At 30.7% G+C, this 16,708-nt stretch overlaps 1 protein-coding gene across 1 annotated transcript; it reads left to right on the forward strand.

Annotated features, from left to right (window-relative positions):
* Positions 1 to 8,001: 8,001 nt before the first annotated feature.
* On the forward strand, positions 8,002 to 9,301 carry LOC106769330 (ethylene-responsive transcription factor LEP). The gene has a single exon (XM_014654913.2). It carries the CDS (start codon positions 8,134 to 8,136, stop codon positions 8,983 to 8,985), a length of 852 nt encoding a protein of 283 aa, XP_014510399.1. The 5' UTR covers positions 8,002 to 8,133; the 3' UTR covers positions 8,986 to 9,301.
* Positions 9,302 to 16,708: the final 7,407 nt, after the last annotated feature.

A 16,708-nucleotide genomic window follows, 5' to 3' on the forward strand; every position in this document is an offset into this window, starting at 1 on the left:
ACTCTATTCTAATGATATTTTTTATTTTTTGAACATTTTTATTCCATCTGTTGTTGGTCCATTATCAAACCATTCATTTTTACTATCACGTTCAACTATAAAGTTTTGTAAAATTAAATTAGACTTAAGAATTTATTTTCTAATAAAATATTCTAGCTTGTTGTAGTTTATCTAACAAACATTTGAATTATATACATGTGGTTAAGATTTGAATTATTATAGTATGATTGTCTTGAATTGCAAAATCAAGTCACAGATTACATATGAAAGTAGAGAATGTGTTTGTCTTGAATTATTATAGTATATTTTGGAAGCTGTGATGGCTTTCTTCTATCTTGAGTAAGTTGTGTATTACAAAGGAGATAAAAATTTGCGTCATGCGAATAATTGATGCTTTACTCATTCCTCTCGAACTATCAAAGTGAGCCTCAGATATGAAAATTTCACACACCTATAAGTATTAAAATAACGCTTATGTGATTATATGATATTAAAGTGGAGCTAAAAATAAAAGATATGCAGGAAGTATTTATAAAACATTATTCTGTATTTTTTCATAAATTATTAGAAAATAACTTGCAAATCTGAATATTTAAAGATAACAAAAAGACTATTTTCTATTTTTTATCCATGTTACTAAGTCAACAACTTAAAGCACTAATTTGTGATGGATTGAATTAGATTATAAAATTTTTTACTCACCATAAACCATAAAATGAATCGTATTAGATTTATTTTTAACTCGAGTCGTAGTTAGTTGATCTATGTAAATCAAAATGACTTATTTTGATAAATCTAATACGGTTCTGTTATATATAAGATAAATCTCTCACAATTAATTTAAATAGAAGATTTATGGTAATATATAATTAATTATATTAAAAATTAATTTCTGTTATAATTATAAATATTAATTATTATCAAATTTAAGGAATAATATTTTTTATAATAACTGTGTAAGTTATATTTATAAATAAAGAATTAAATATTGTGCAAGTTATATAACATTGATCTATGAAACTCATATAATCCATCGTTATATTCTTAAACTTTTTTATAAACTCACAAAATAAGCACATTTCAAGAAGAAAAAACATGGGTTAAATATCTTTTTTTTTTCCTTAACTTTCAGTCAAAATTGGAATTAGTCTCTTTTCAAAACTTTGGTCTAATTTAGTCCTCCAACTTTAGAAATGTATGAATTTAGTCCTTTTAACTAAATTTTGTTAGGTTTATTTGATGTTTCAAACGTGTTTTAAACGTGTTTCTCAGTTAACATTGAAGCAAAAACGGGTCAAACAGTGTAAACAACCCAAATACTATGATGAGACGTCCTTGAAACATCAAATAAACCTAACAAAATTTAGTTAAAAGAACTAAATTCATACATTTCTAAAATTGGAGGACTAAATTAGACCAAAGTTTTGAAGAGAGACTAATTCCAATTTTAACCGAAAGTTAAGGACCAAAAACATATTTAACTCAAAAAACATCTATAAATAAATTAATTAATTGTATTTGAAAAACAAAACTTTAAAAATTGTTTTTGTACAATTTTGTTATTTCTTAATCTATTTTTTAAGATTTTGTAGTGGATAAACCTCAATCTGATCCTAATCCACTTTGTGAAAAGTATCACCGATATTAAATCAAATCATTTGAGGTTAAGCAATCCCTACACAATGAAGGTAAAAAAATCCAAAACATATCAATCAAAGAATACCACTTAGTAGAAGAGAAAGAGGACAAAATCGGTTTTGATACTAATTTTTGTTCTTCACCTAAATGCTTCACGCTTTCCTCCTACTTCTACTCTTTCATTTCCAATAACCTTCTCACCTCACTACACACTCATCACAAGCACAAATAATTTAAAAAAGAAAACACACTATGATAGATCAATGGATATACAAATAAATAAAATGTATAAAAGAACAGAGAAAACAATTTCAAACCAACAAAATGCCATGAAATCCATGTCAAACCTGTAGAGCTATAAATAAGTAACAAAACTCACGTTCTTTAAAGATTTTGAACTAAACCAGTGATTTTAAATCAAACTACTTGAGGTTAAGCAATCCCTGTCTAATACAAGTAAAACAATCTAATAAAATTACAGATAAAATTACAGTTAAAGAATACCAATTAGCACAAGAGAAAGAAGAGAAAGAAGAGAAAAAAGAAATGGTTGTAGAAAAACCTTTTTATACGGAATAAAAAGGTTTTTTATTTTATACTAGTTCTGGAACTAGGTTTGAAGCAGGCAGTATAGAAACTGTAACATCTCTTCTCGGAGTGTCACAGGAAAATTTTTCATATTATTAATTAAAAAAAATGTTGATTTCTATTTATACATTAATCTCATAAATTTCTAAAACATTGTTATAAAATTTCATTAGATAAAATTTAAATAAAACTCCCATCGTCAATCCCTTTTCTCATCAATCATCGGCTCTAAAATCATATGCATTCCTATCTGATCTCTCGTATAACAACACGAGTTATACGATCAAAACACAAACACAAACAAGTAAGGATGAACTAATGTACACAAGATCATTCATAAAATATTCATAAATATTTACACATAACATTTACCAAATTTGGGAGTCACTTAAGCATATCACATACTCAATAAATTCATTTAAAATGACAACATAAATAAATATTTCAAAAGAGTAAAGTTATTACAACTTGAAAGTTTAATTATTCAAATCCAACCAGAACATAAAGAGTTCAATACAATCCTTCATCATTTGCAATAAATAAAAACTTTGATAGAATTTTGATTACATATCCCCTCTCTCTCCTCAATTACATAACAACATAACATCTGCATTCCTATCTGAGCTCCCCTATAACACACATGTTATACAATCATCACCACAGGCACAAACCAAACAAATGTATGAGTGAGCTAAACATTCGGTAAAACAAACATTACTTAGTGGTCTAACCATTTCAAAACTATATTCTTATCGAGTGGTTGAGTAGTCTTACCATCTCAGTAAGGATTATTATTTCCCCTATTCCTCAAGATATTACGAGTAAGAACTCTGGTGCTTTTATACTGAGTACTATTCTCCACTTCATGTCAGATATAGGGCTAAAAAACTTCTCTTCATTGTCTCATATAGGCAAGAGAGTATGGTACTCAAACCCATTTTTATTGCCTTTCATAGTATGAAGAGTGTTCCTTTCCATTGTCCCTCATAGGTGAAAGAGAGAACCTAACCTTAAAGGTATTACCATCTAATCTTTAATCACTCAAGAGTAACACTCAAGGTTTCACACATTCTTAGTTGGCTTTTAGTAAGTAGGACTATTTCCTATCTATTCTCAACTTATTGTAAAAGGAGTACACACATTGATACTTAAAGAAGATAAGTCCAAGCAACAAAAACAATATACCATAATCAATGCAAACTAAAACAATATACCTTCATCCAACACATACACTACAGTGACCTTTCTAATTCATGTTAATTTCTGCCAAAGCAAGGAAAACCAAGCATAAAACCAATAATACCACCTTCAACTCTCTTATTTTCTAACTTTAGCAAAAAAACATTATTCCAAGCTAATTTTTAAGTCATAAAGGGTGTTTTTAATATCAAAATTAAGTATAAAATAATGATGTTTTCAACCGTTATCAAGGATCCTTTACTTATACTTCGATAATGTCTAATTAGTATATGTTTCTCTTTTAACCTATCGTCACACAAATTCTACTTACCAAAGCAATGTCCAACTCCGTACCTTCCCTTTCTTCCCAACTTCCCAAAGCCGCAAGAGAAGAAATGAAAACAAAATCTGATTTTACAAGTTACAACGAGAAGACATACAATCACACATAATCATAGTACAATAGTTTTCCTTATCATTCTAATGGATTCCGTATTTTCCATTATGCTAAAACATCGTAGAATAAAAAATCATCACCTTAACTTTATTCTATCACACACAAAAGTTCATATGATCATTGATCTAGGCAAAACAAATATCGATCTATACTCAATTTATATACTATATATCTACTTAAACTCAATCTACAAGGTCTGTACGTCCAAAATATCAAATTATATCTTTTCCCTATCGCATTATACCCGAAAATAACCTAGAGAAAAATTTCATATCATACCATATACGAGAAATCTATCCAATTGAAATAATTCCTCATACTTCTCACGTATACCATTTGTATTTATTTATTATTATTATTATTTTAAGATAACAAACACTGCGAAACAGCCGATAGTAACAATCGAAACTAATTTTGGCTATAAGTAGAATGTTCTTTCATGTTAAGCGACACTTTAGTTTTCTAACAGAGCGTGTGAGTTTGTTCTCCCCTCAAGAGTATTCTAATTTTGTGAGGAGTATTTATCTAAGTGTCCAATCCATTTTTGCATTTGTGTTTATAAGTGTTTCCTTCTCTCAATCTTTCATTTTGTTTCTTCTTTTCTTTATACTCTCTTTTAATTCATGTTCTTTTACTTTTATATCCGTTTCTTATTCTTGCTATACTGTTTATTTGTTTTGTTATTATCTTATGTTATTTCACTCTCACGAGAGTAATATATAAAAAACTAAAATAATTTATTATTTTTCTTCAAAAAGAAATGTCATAATATTCTATATAAATTTGTTTATAATTCAGGTATTCCAAATTAAGCAAACCAACCCAATTCTAAAAAAACAAAATTCTGATAAATCTATAGGCATGGAATGTTGTTAGTGATGGGACAGTCAAAGTTGCACAACCAGGTTTTGCAATAAGTTGTCCCTAATTAAAAATTGCCTAGTCATTGTTTTCCTCAAAAAAGGTATGCCTATGTGTCTTTCTCACATGCTCCCCAACATGTCTTCTTTTGATTTGGTTTCCCTTCTATTTGTTAACGTAACAAATAAAATAGGATATACATGCATGCTATCCATGAACTTTTTCGTAAAATTATCAAAGAAAATGTTACCAATAAAATATGAACACTTGAAAAGTTAACTATTTGGTGTTTGATGAAAAGAAGGGAAGACTGTGGAACTTATCATTGAGTTCATGACTCAAAATGGTCGCACATGGCTTCAGCAATCATATTCCTTAAACACCCTATTATTATATTTAAATAAAATAAAATGTCACATAAGTTTAGAATCAGATAATAATATAATAATCCACTTGAATTTCATTTACCTTATCATACATTCCAATTATAGGCCACCGTCAATAACCATATTCTATTATTTCTAGGGTTGAAGTAATGCTTTATGTAGTGGAATATATAAATCACATATGTAGTTCACATTCCAAGGTAAGAAAAGGAGGTTCAGATGAAAAAGAAAAATATATTTTTAACTCAAACAGCAAATTATTTTGTAATTGACTGCACTAGATAAAAACAAGAAAAAAGGTGAAATAAAATTACATGTAATGGAATTAGATATTACAAAGGAATTGCACTGAAATATAAAATCAAATAGCTTCATTGCACAATGATGACATGTTTTTAACAGATGACATTAATTATTTGAGTAAATATTTTCATTATGATTGGGTTAAAAGTTGTCAGTTTCCAATATATAATTAAAATTTATAACTGACGCCTATAAATACCCACAATAAAGGAAACAAGTTAAAGGTGTGTCATAAAATAACTTAGTGGAAAAATAGAAATAATTAGATATTCATAATATTACAGTTTTTGTAATCACTATTATTTGAACAAGTTTGAGTTTGAAGTATCTTAATAAAATCCAATATCATCATAAAAAACCTTAAGGCCCCATTAAAATGAAATAACTAAATTTAATTCACTCTTTCTAAAAAATATTAAATATAATTTTAATCTTTAAAATTTTCACATAATAATTGGTCTTTTTCAAATTTTGATATAGTTTAGTTTTCAAACATTAAAAATGAATAAATATAAATTTTTAATCCGTATTAATTTTTTTATATAAAGAGGTGTTTTAAATTAAAGTTTGAATTGTTTATATGAATTATCATCTTTCAATTCAAATGTCCGTTTTAAACATTATTTAATATATAAAATTTTTAAGAGTTAAGATGATTATATTTATTTATTTTTTATGTTAAATGTGTTTTTAGTTGGAATTCTTGTTTATCTTTTGATATATTTTAATTACCAAACTTTAAAAATAATAATTCATAATTCTTTTAAACCGACTTATGATAATATAATTTTTATATGTTAAACATGTTTTCCAACTAATATTAAACAAAAAAATGTATCAAATAACGATAAAATAAAATTTAAATATTATTATAAAACACATTTAATACGTTAAAAAATCTAATATAATTAAGTTAAAAACATTATATTTATTATTTTACAAGTTTGAAAATTAAAATATATCAAAGTTTTAAATAAAAATAAATTTTAATTTTGCATCAAAGTTCAAACACTAAAAACATATTTAACACTTTATTTTTACATTCTAAAGATCAAAATTTGTTAAAGTTTGACAAAAAAAAATTCAATTTCACATCCAATTTACTAAAAATATATTTAATAGACAAATGACTTCCACAATACAAAAGATGGGTAATTTTCATTTCGCAACATGAAATCATTTGAGCAGGAGGGCAAAGCATGTTGCCTAAGCATGCAGCCAGATGAAGAATGACTAGATATTGATGATAGCTCCCACATAATTACTAATGATAAATATAAGTAGTTTATTCCAAAAGATCTTATAGCTTCGATGCACTTCTAATGGGGCCTTAAAAATCATCGAAAGGCAAACAAAATTCCTTCCACCTGCAATGATAATTAGAATTGTGCTAATGTGCAACTCATAAGACTTTTTTTTTCTTCATTCATTCATTCATTGGATGATGAACAAATTAGTTAAGAAAAGTACAAATTAAAATTATATAGCGACTCTAAGCATATATCATATTAGATTTTGGACACTCTCTAATATGATTGGTTCCTTGTTCATGTTCAATCTCCTGATTTGATAGAAAGGTCACATGCAACAACTTTGGACTATCCGAAGGGTTATTCGAGTACATGGATACAATATAGACAATACACTAAACTAAACAGAACTTTGGCCAAACTCAAAACACAGAATAACTAATATAATTGGGGAATAATCATGAAATGGGGTATCTATGAGAACATGCTCATCATGGGGCATTTAGATTTCTAATTAGATCACCCACTAATTATACAATCCTCTTCAATTAATCCTTCATCCTCCTCTCATCATTTGAAACTCATTTGTAACAGAGTTTTGTGGTTGTTCCATGTAAATGATGGATTTTCATGACTATCAAAAAAGGGAAAAAAATTTAATTTCCACCCTTTCAGTACTATCTCACATATGATTGATAAGATTGGTTTGATCAACACTGACACACTATAACTTTAAAAAATAATGATGTTTTTTACAATATTTTTTTTTTTACATTTTAACATAATCTATGTGTTATTTTTTTATTGGTTCAAAATTACTTTACAATCAATAATAATTATTACAAATGCCATCATAGACCAATTAGAAAATGACACATAAATGATGTTAAAATGTTATCAAAAAATATTGTCAAAGTATCATTATCCAACTTTAAATCTACCATAGAAGAGCTTTAACATGTATATGGATAAGAATAATTATACTTTGACACGCTTTTTTACTTTAACATTGAATCGACACACAGTGGGTTTCACTGATAAACTTTTTCAATAAATCAAATTATACAATTTAAAAAGTTACTAACATTTTACCATGTTAAATGAACGTAATTGATACATAAGTGTATCATTGTACTACTACCCTATGGATAAAGCTTCCAAAGAAAAGAAAAATTTAAAGAGAGCACGTGTTGACATGCTTGGGACTAGTTATTCATAAGGAAAGGGCATAGATGTAAAATGAAATACAGTTATGGGGACAATGAGGGTTTTGGAGAGACACACCTTCCTTATTTAAACCATGTTCTAACTTGTTGATTTCCTCACACCAAAACAAAAACTGAAGAAACTTCAAGAGTCACTAAAAACTAACCAACCTTGCATGCCAAGTTCCAACTTCATTCATCTCTATTTTTGTTAGTTTTCCTTCATTCTTCATTAGTTTCAATTTCATTGACGTCAAAACTATAGCATGAGTTCCTACAAGTCATCGCCATCGTCCTCCAAAACCAAAAAGAAGCAAACCACAACACAAGACCATCAACAACATGAAACGGTTTGGGGAGGGAGGTATCTTGGTGTGAGGAGGAGGCCGTGGGGAAGGTATGCGGCGGAAATTCGGGACCCTTCCACCAAGGAAAGACATTGGTTGGGTACATTTGACACCGCAGAAGAGGCTGCTCTGGCTTATGACAGGGCGGCCCGCTCCATGCGTGGACCACGTGCCCGAACCAATTTCGTCTACCCGGATACTCAACCGGGTTCTTCCGTCACCACTATCCTCTCCCCTGATGAACAAACTCAAACCCAAATCCAAATCCATCAGGTACAAGAAGACCTCTCGTCTTTACTGAACCCGAACCTCTTTTCACAACCTGACCCAAACCCGCAATTTTCCTTGGGCGGGTACTCGGGTGTAACGAACACTCCCACATTTTCTACCACCGAAGTTGTTTCGTCTGGTGGCTATAGCTATAGTTATGGTTACACCGAAGGAGGAAGCAACGTGGAGGATTCACATTCACATTCTCATTTTAATCTCTTTGATGATGGTGAAACGCAGCTTCCACCGTTGCCACCGGATATCACAAGCTCCATTGCCTATGAAACGGGGCATGGACTTTACGGAGACGGTGTCGGGTTTTCGGACCCGAGTTTTAGTTTGACTGATACCGGATCGAGTTACCCGTTTTCTGGGTTCGAATCGGGTGATTACGTGGTGCACAGTCCACTTTTCAGTGCAATGCCACCTGTGTCCGATAACGTGGCAATGGGTCACGAGGATTTTGATTTGGGAAGCTCTTCTTATTTCTTCCGAAATTAGAAAGAGTATTGAATGAAGGAATGTGCATAGCGAATTTGGAATTCGCATGTTGCAATTTCGTGTTCTGTGTGTGTTTTTTATGTGAGAGTGACTTTGTTTGCAGTTAATAAGTTATGGATAAAAGTACACATTACGGTGTATGTTATGTGTTGTGAGGAAAGGGACATGCTTTGATGTGTACTTGGGCTTTGGGGGAGTAGAGGCTTGTAATGGGCCCTCTCTTACTGGGCTTTTTGTCTGTTATGTTGATTTGATTTTCGTAACAATTTGGTCTATTATTTGGATTATTTGCAATCTTCACTCACTTGTTGCTTAAGAAACTAGTTTTTTTTTAATAAAATAATATCTGTTAGAAAATCTGACTGACACTTTTAGTAGGAATTTTCTTTTCAACATTTCCATCTACAATATATTACATATAAAATATAAATCTAGAAACCAAAAATGTCTCTTTTGATATTTTTATATATTTTTAGTAAATAAATTCCAAAAATGAAAAAACTGTACATTATCTACGTACCAAAGATAAGTTAGAAAAAGAATAAAACAAAACAGATAAGAGGCTAAATTTGATTAAAAATATGAATTAAATATGCTTTTATAGTTGCTTGACTTTGAGTCAAATTCAGAATTATTTACTTTTAAAATTTTGAACTAATTTAATTTTGAAAGATTATTCGGACTTAATTTTTTAAACAAGTTTTATTAAATCTATTTAATATTTTAAATATGTTTTGAATTAAGATTGAAATAGAAATGTATTAAAAAGTATAAATAACTTAAATAGTTTTAAAACGAAAAATAAATATTACAAAATTTAGTTAAAATGATTAAATTTAAAAAATTTTAAAGTTAAAAAGTAAATTGAGTTAAAATTTTAAAGTATGACCATTTTCAATTTTCATGAAAAAGATAAAGAATAAAAATATCTTTAACCTTACAAATAAACACGGTACAATAACCCGAATGAAACACTAACCTAGAACTTACAATGTTACTAAATATGTAAATAAACGATCAAAAATTTGAAGAGATAACAACAAAATATATGTGTTCAATAAAGGTAAGAGAATTTTATGTGACATGCCATAAAATTGAAACCAAAAATAAAAAAGAGAAAATAATATAATATAATAATAGGATAGTGATAAGAGAAAGAGAGGATAAACACCATCCTTCATCTCTGTTTGTTTTCCGCCAAACTTCTCACTTCTTCCTTTCATCTAAATCACCTTCATTTTTTGTCCATTTTAAAATTTAATCATACTATGTTGAAAGTGGGAAGTTAAGGAACATTTGGAACGGATTAGGTTTTAAAATAGTGTAAGTTTTTATCTATTTTATAAAGCTTATCTCTTAATTTAGTAATGCTTTAGTCATCAATATTAGTAAATATTAGTAAGGACACTTGAGAGAAGTGGTTCTCTCAACTTATTCAACCATATATTAAATTCATGTTTGGATAATTTTATTTTAGATTTCTAATTAAGTCATAATGTTTTTAAGTTGTGGGAATTTAGTTTTGAAGAAGAACAAATCTAAGGTAAGGAAAATTAGTGAAAATTAATACTACTACTTATTGAATTTTCGTAATAATAATATTGTGATATTGAACCTTGTGGGGTGGATTGATTGTGTTATGGTTATTTTGATTTCTTTAATTGAATCTATATTGATACATATATTGTGGATGGGGTGAAGAGAGGGTGGAATTGGTGAGATGATAAATTTAGTTTAGTGAAATGATGTACTTAGTTTTTTTTTTTGAACTGCATAATCTAAGTAAATTGATTTATAATGTATAAGCATCATCACTTGAATTGTCTAAGTTAGTTTTTCATCAAATTGAACTTTGATGGCATGATTGTTGGGTTGTTTTATTGAGTTATTTCCTTCCTTGTGTTGATTGGAGTATTTGTAATGTAGCTCTTATAAAGAAATGAGGTTTGGTAAAATAAATAGTTTATGTTTGCCATGTTTCAAATCAGTTCATTAGTCTATTGAGATATTTTAGAAAAAAAATGAACTTATATGGCATAAGAAAACCTTTAAATAACTTAGATATACCTAATGAATTTGGTTCTAACACACTAAAACTCTTATATATCTGCTATAACATTTGTTGATAGCACATAACTGCTATGCACCAAGTGAAGAGCTCAAATAAGTTAGTTTTAGAGTTCTAGGACATTGTGGGTACCCTAATATTGTTGGGAGCTCAAAAGGTAGTAGTTCTAATGGCACAGAGCGTTAGGCACCACTCTAGGACCTTGGGCGCTCACAAGTTAGTGAGCTCTAGGGATTTCGGCACTAGGCACAAAGTTTTGGTCGTTGGGCACCAGCATGATTTTAGTACTGAGTTGTCTCAGTAAAATTACAATTATCACTTTATGTTTCAATATGATTGAGATTCCTAACCTAAAGCATTCAAAGTTGTATGCTTTATCCTTCAAGTTGTGTTGTTATCTCGCTTCTCCTTGTCCTAGCCGCGGGGGAGGGTGCCTGCAAAAGACACTCCGACACTCAAGTCAGTGACTTTGCCTAATAATCTTGTAATAAAGATTAGTTATCAGAATTCCCCCCCATTACCTGCTTTTTCTGACAGATATTATAAGGAGCTTATCATCACGTCTGACTTATTTACTACCAATAAATGACATTATTCATATTAATTGTCAATCAATGACAATTATTTTCATTAACTGCCCATTATCAGCTATTATTGCCCCCATTAGTTACTAGTTAATGACTATTATGGACCGGTAGGTTCCTTACCGGACTATTGACCGCTCGGTCCTTGGTTGACAGGTGGTCGTACCGTACACTTTATTAACCGTTGGATCGGACTAAAATTTTAACACTTGATCCTAGACATATGAATATTTACTTTGACCGTTATGATCTTTGATTTGTAGTATGTGATTAGAGATATTCTTTTCAAAGTTTTGATATAATTAATGGAATATTGTAATTGAATATTGTGCTAATGCAATAAAAAATAAATGATGAATTATTAACATTTAATTTGAAATGAATAATATGTGATTGATGTTATGAGATTTGTTTAGACTAAAGTTATATATATATATATATATATATATATATATATATATATATATATATATATATCATGATGTGATGATTTAACACTACAAGAAAAAATTGAATTACATACAGCCAAAATCCGTATATAAGACTCAAAATTCGTATATAACACTTGGTTACATACGATTTACATGTGGACAAAAATCCTTATATAAAACTATCGTAGATAAATTATATATGGATATATCCGTGTATAAGTTATATACGGATTTTTCCAAATGAAATTATATACGGAAAATCATTTGGAAAAATCCGTAAGTAAAATCCGTATATAATTAATAATACAATTGGAGACACTTCCAAGGAGCCACTCCATTCTTGAAGATTGGAGACACTTCCATCAAATACACATTAGGATTTAAACATTCACTTGACATTTTATTTCATAATTATTTATGTTATTATTCGATTTAGATAGAGTGCTTTTCATACAAAAGAAGTGAGATTTAATTGATTTTATTGTATATGTGACTTGTAGATATATGATATTTAAGCTTTACCAATACCATTCAACTTCAACAATAACATATTAATGTTATTCCATGGATGTGTCTAAGAAGAAAAAAATGGTGACACTATCCTTAGGCATTAAAACCATACTAAATGAAGTCCAAAAAATCACATTAACCAGAAATAAACATTAAGTTAAGCAAAAAAGGATTGGAAAAAGAATCAAAATACCAAATGTATGTCAGTCACAAAAAACAACTTTTTGTTATTTAACAAAAGAAATATTAATTTGCAATGACACTCATTCTCTTACTCAGTAGGTCAATTCCTACATACAAATGAACCAATTGATACGCACGTGACCATGAATCACGAGATATTGAGGATTGTTTCGGGTGTAATGTTGTGCCGAAGATCGGATGACGTTAAAAGACTCCGAACTGATGGAGACAGGAAGGCTTGTGAAGACTGTCGACTAGTAGAGACCGAACGGGCTGGTGAAGACTACTGACTGGTGGAGACTGGACGGGTTGGTGAGGAGTGGGCGTTTCCCTAGGAAAGGTCGAATGGTTACCTGCTTCTTCCTCGTACTCCAAGTTGTTTGTTCTCTCTCCTCGTTCTTCAAGTCGAGCGGATGGACACCTGTTAAAAGCACTCCCATGCTCAAGTCAGTAAAAATGACTGAACGATTATCACTACAAGTGATACATGTGGTGTGCATAATGAGCAGCGTGGTTTGAAATCATACCTGGAACATTTATTTATATCGGTTGTAATGAGCTTTTACCTTTTGTGGGCCTGATGACGGCCCAATCACATCTTAACCTCTATTAGGGGCCTTAATGAGTTATTATCGTTTATAATCTTACCATATTGTCGGCTAGTGTGGTTGGCATGGTGGCCGGTCGGCTTGGGTGGTCGACCTGGCTGGCCTAGGAGACCGTACGGTAATGTTTCGGGTGTAATGTTGTGCCGAAAATTGGACGGTGTGAGAAGACTCTGAACTGATGAAGACCGGACGGCTTGTGAAGATTGTCGATTGGTAAAGACCGAATGAGCTGGTGAAGGCTGTTGATTGGTGGAGACCGACGAGCTGGTGAGGACTGGGTGTTTCCCTGGGAAAGGTCGAATGGTTACCTGCTTCTTCCTCGTACTTCAAGTTGTTCGGTCTCCCTCCTCGTTCTCCAAGCCGAGCAGGCAGACACCTATCAAAGGCACTCCGACGCTCAAGTCAGTAAAAATGACTGAACAACTATCACTATGTGGTGTGTATAATATGCAAAGTGGTCTGAAATCATACATGGAACCTTTATTTATACCAGTAATGGGCTTTTACCTTTTGTGGGCCTGATGATGACCCAATCACATCTTAACCTCCATTAGGGGCCTTAATGAGTTATTATAGTATATAATCTAACCATATGGTCGGCTAGTGTGATTAACATGGTGGTCGGTCAGCTCGAATGGTCGGCTTGGGTGGTCGACCTGAACAGTCGACCCAGGTAGCCCAGGAGACCGTACGACACAATAATTATTTGACAATCTACAAAAATAGACACTACATTTAGAGGCCAAACAAACACATAACATGACTTAAAGATAACAAAATTATAATCAAGAAATACAAGAATTAATGTTTTTCTAAATTTTAAAAGTAAAAATATTTCCTAAAACATTTTAAAAAGGAAAGAATAAGAGGACTTTACAGTGAAGTCAATCTCCCATCAAGCTATCGTGCCTATCAATGTTGCATTTAATTATAGCAAGGCACAAAGCACATGATTGTCTACCACTAATGTGTATTTTTTTTCCTTTCACATGACATAAAAATAACAAAGAAATTGTGAATTTTAAAATAATATGACTTAAAAAAAATACTTTCCTGAAAACAATCTCTAAGAATTTTTTAAACCATTTCTATATTGTTTATTTTTTAAAACTATATTATTTAATTTATGAAAAATACGAATACATAACCATAAAGCTGCATATAATTTCATTAGTAATATATATATAAATAAAATTCTTTCGATTAATGTGCACAAATTTTATTCACTTTAAAACAGTGGGATAAAATTACAATGATTATTTAATTCAAGTACTATTTTTTGCAGACAAAAAGAGTGTTTAAGAAGTAAAAACAAGTTAGGGACGTGATTTCTCTAACCTCAAAACACATATTCGGCATTTCAATCAGAAAACCTACTTCCTATAGATTTTTGTATCTATAAGATCCCTTTCCCTGTATTCATCTATATTATTTCAATTGAGTATGCTAAAAAATATTCATCTGGTGAGGGAAGCGTATGTACATCATTGTTAACAAGAACTAGGAAGCACAAAAGGTAATCTCATAAGCAGTTAAAGACAAATTCAGTTTCAGCACAGTTCTACTTTCCTTACACGTTTTTTCTCTTTTCAGAGCATTCCCTCAAAGCATGTACTTCTATTAAGAGTTCAACGATAGTTAATTTAAATACAATTATAGAACTTAAACATTCTGAATAAAAAAGGGTTGAAGAATTAGTTAATTGGATTCCAATACAAAATTTCCATGAATTCCAACAATGCATTCATACACACTCTCAACTGCAATATTAAAGATAGATAACATGTCAGATGGGTAGAAATGAACAGAGAAATTGTGAAAATGGATACCTGGCTGGCATATTTTTAATTCTTGTTTGATCAAACAACAAAATCCTGAAAAATAAAGAAAAGGAATCCTGTAGGAATGGCCAAAGAATCTTAAATATGAAGGTTTAGGATTTTAGGGAGGGAAAATAAGTAATTAACAAAGACAATGAAATTAACTTGCATCGATAAAGAGAAGAACATTCGTTGATCTGATTTTACGTTTCTGTCATCCTGTCCGCATCGCTTTGGTGAATGTCTTACCGAGGCGGAGGTGGAGGCGGTGGCGCCAGTCGTTTTGCTTCACTCCGGTTCTCCGGCAATTGCTCCATTTTAACTGTGTAACAGTTTCACAAAAGCCACAACTCATAAAGCAATACCAACAAGAGAATGCATGAAACTAAGTAAAGCTTCACAAAATAGAAACGAATCTCCAAGAAAACAACCTTCAATTTCTAAGGTATAATGCATTTTAGATCATAACCAAAATATTCAAATCCCCTCTCCTAACAATATATGGACAAAAAAAAAGGGAGAAATTAAAAAAAATTAAGAACTTACTTTGTTCCTTTCTGGCAAAGGATCTCAGACTGCTCAGGGGAGAATCTCCTCTCTTCAGTTTGATGGAAGACGCTTGAGGAAAAACACCGATGAGCGGCAAAAATTCAATTTGAAGGTTCCTCAGAGCTTCCTCTAGAGCGAGAAAGGAAACACTAGAACCCTAAGACATAGGGTTTGTTCGGTGGAAAACCCTAAAAGGAGGAAGAACTCAATTCTGGACTGATTAAATAAGAGATTGAATCGATTACTCGGTGTAGAACAAAGATTGAACGGTGGAAATGAAGGTTTAAACTGTGGAAAGCGAAAATAATTGCTGAGAAAGACTTTTAAATGGTTGAAATTGAAGGAAAAGAAAATATGATGAAGAAACCCTAGGTCGATGAAGATGTTCGGTGGAAAAGGCAAAAAAATGAAGGAAGAAGATAAATCTGTGATGAAAATGAAACTTACTAAGGAGAAAGCCGAGGTTCAATAATGGAGGAGCTCTCCAGCGAATATGTAGATGTCTCAAATGAGTGAATAGAAAATGAATATGTTGGACTGATGCGTGAGAGGAAAAACATGAATGATATGACAAGCTTCTAACACGTGAAGAGGAGTAAAGATAGGGAAGAAGCTATTAGAGAAGAGTGAAGAGGGTTAAGAAAATAGGCTTCGAGACAAAAGGGTTCGAGAAAAGAGCCTTCCAACTAATCAATTGAATTTTTTTTTTACAAAATAATGATATTTCAAATGTGTATGTAATATCGGTAGATGAAACTTGTTTCTAGTTATATACGGATTACAACAATTACATACAGATTTTATTCTTCGAAAATCTTCCTGTCATCACGCGTCAAAATTACATACGGATTTTATATACGAATTTTTGATAGGTAAAAGTCCTTATATAATATCCATATATAAATTTTGTCAAAATTTATATATAAAATTCGTATGTAATACCTATATTACATACGGATTTAAATCTGTA

This window comes from Vigna radiata, chromosome 1 (assembly GCF_000741045.1).
Source record: "Vigna radiata var. radiata cultivar VC1973A chromosome 1, Vradiata_ver6, whole genome shotgun sequence".
Taxonomy (NCBI): domain Eukaryota; kingdom Viridiplantae; phylum Streptophyta; class Magnoliopsida; order Fabales; family Fabaceae; genus Vigna; species Vigna radiata.

What these genes read in the sequence shown, in the direction of transcription:
- LOC106769330 (XM_014654913.2), top strand. Translation starts at nt 8,134, where the DNA reads ATGAGTTCCTACAAGTCATCGCCATCGTCCTCCAAAACCAAAAAGAAG.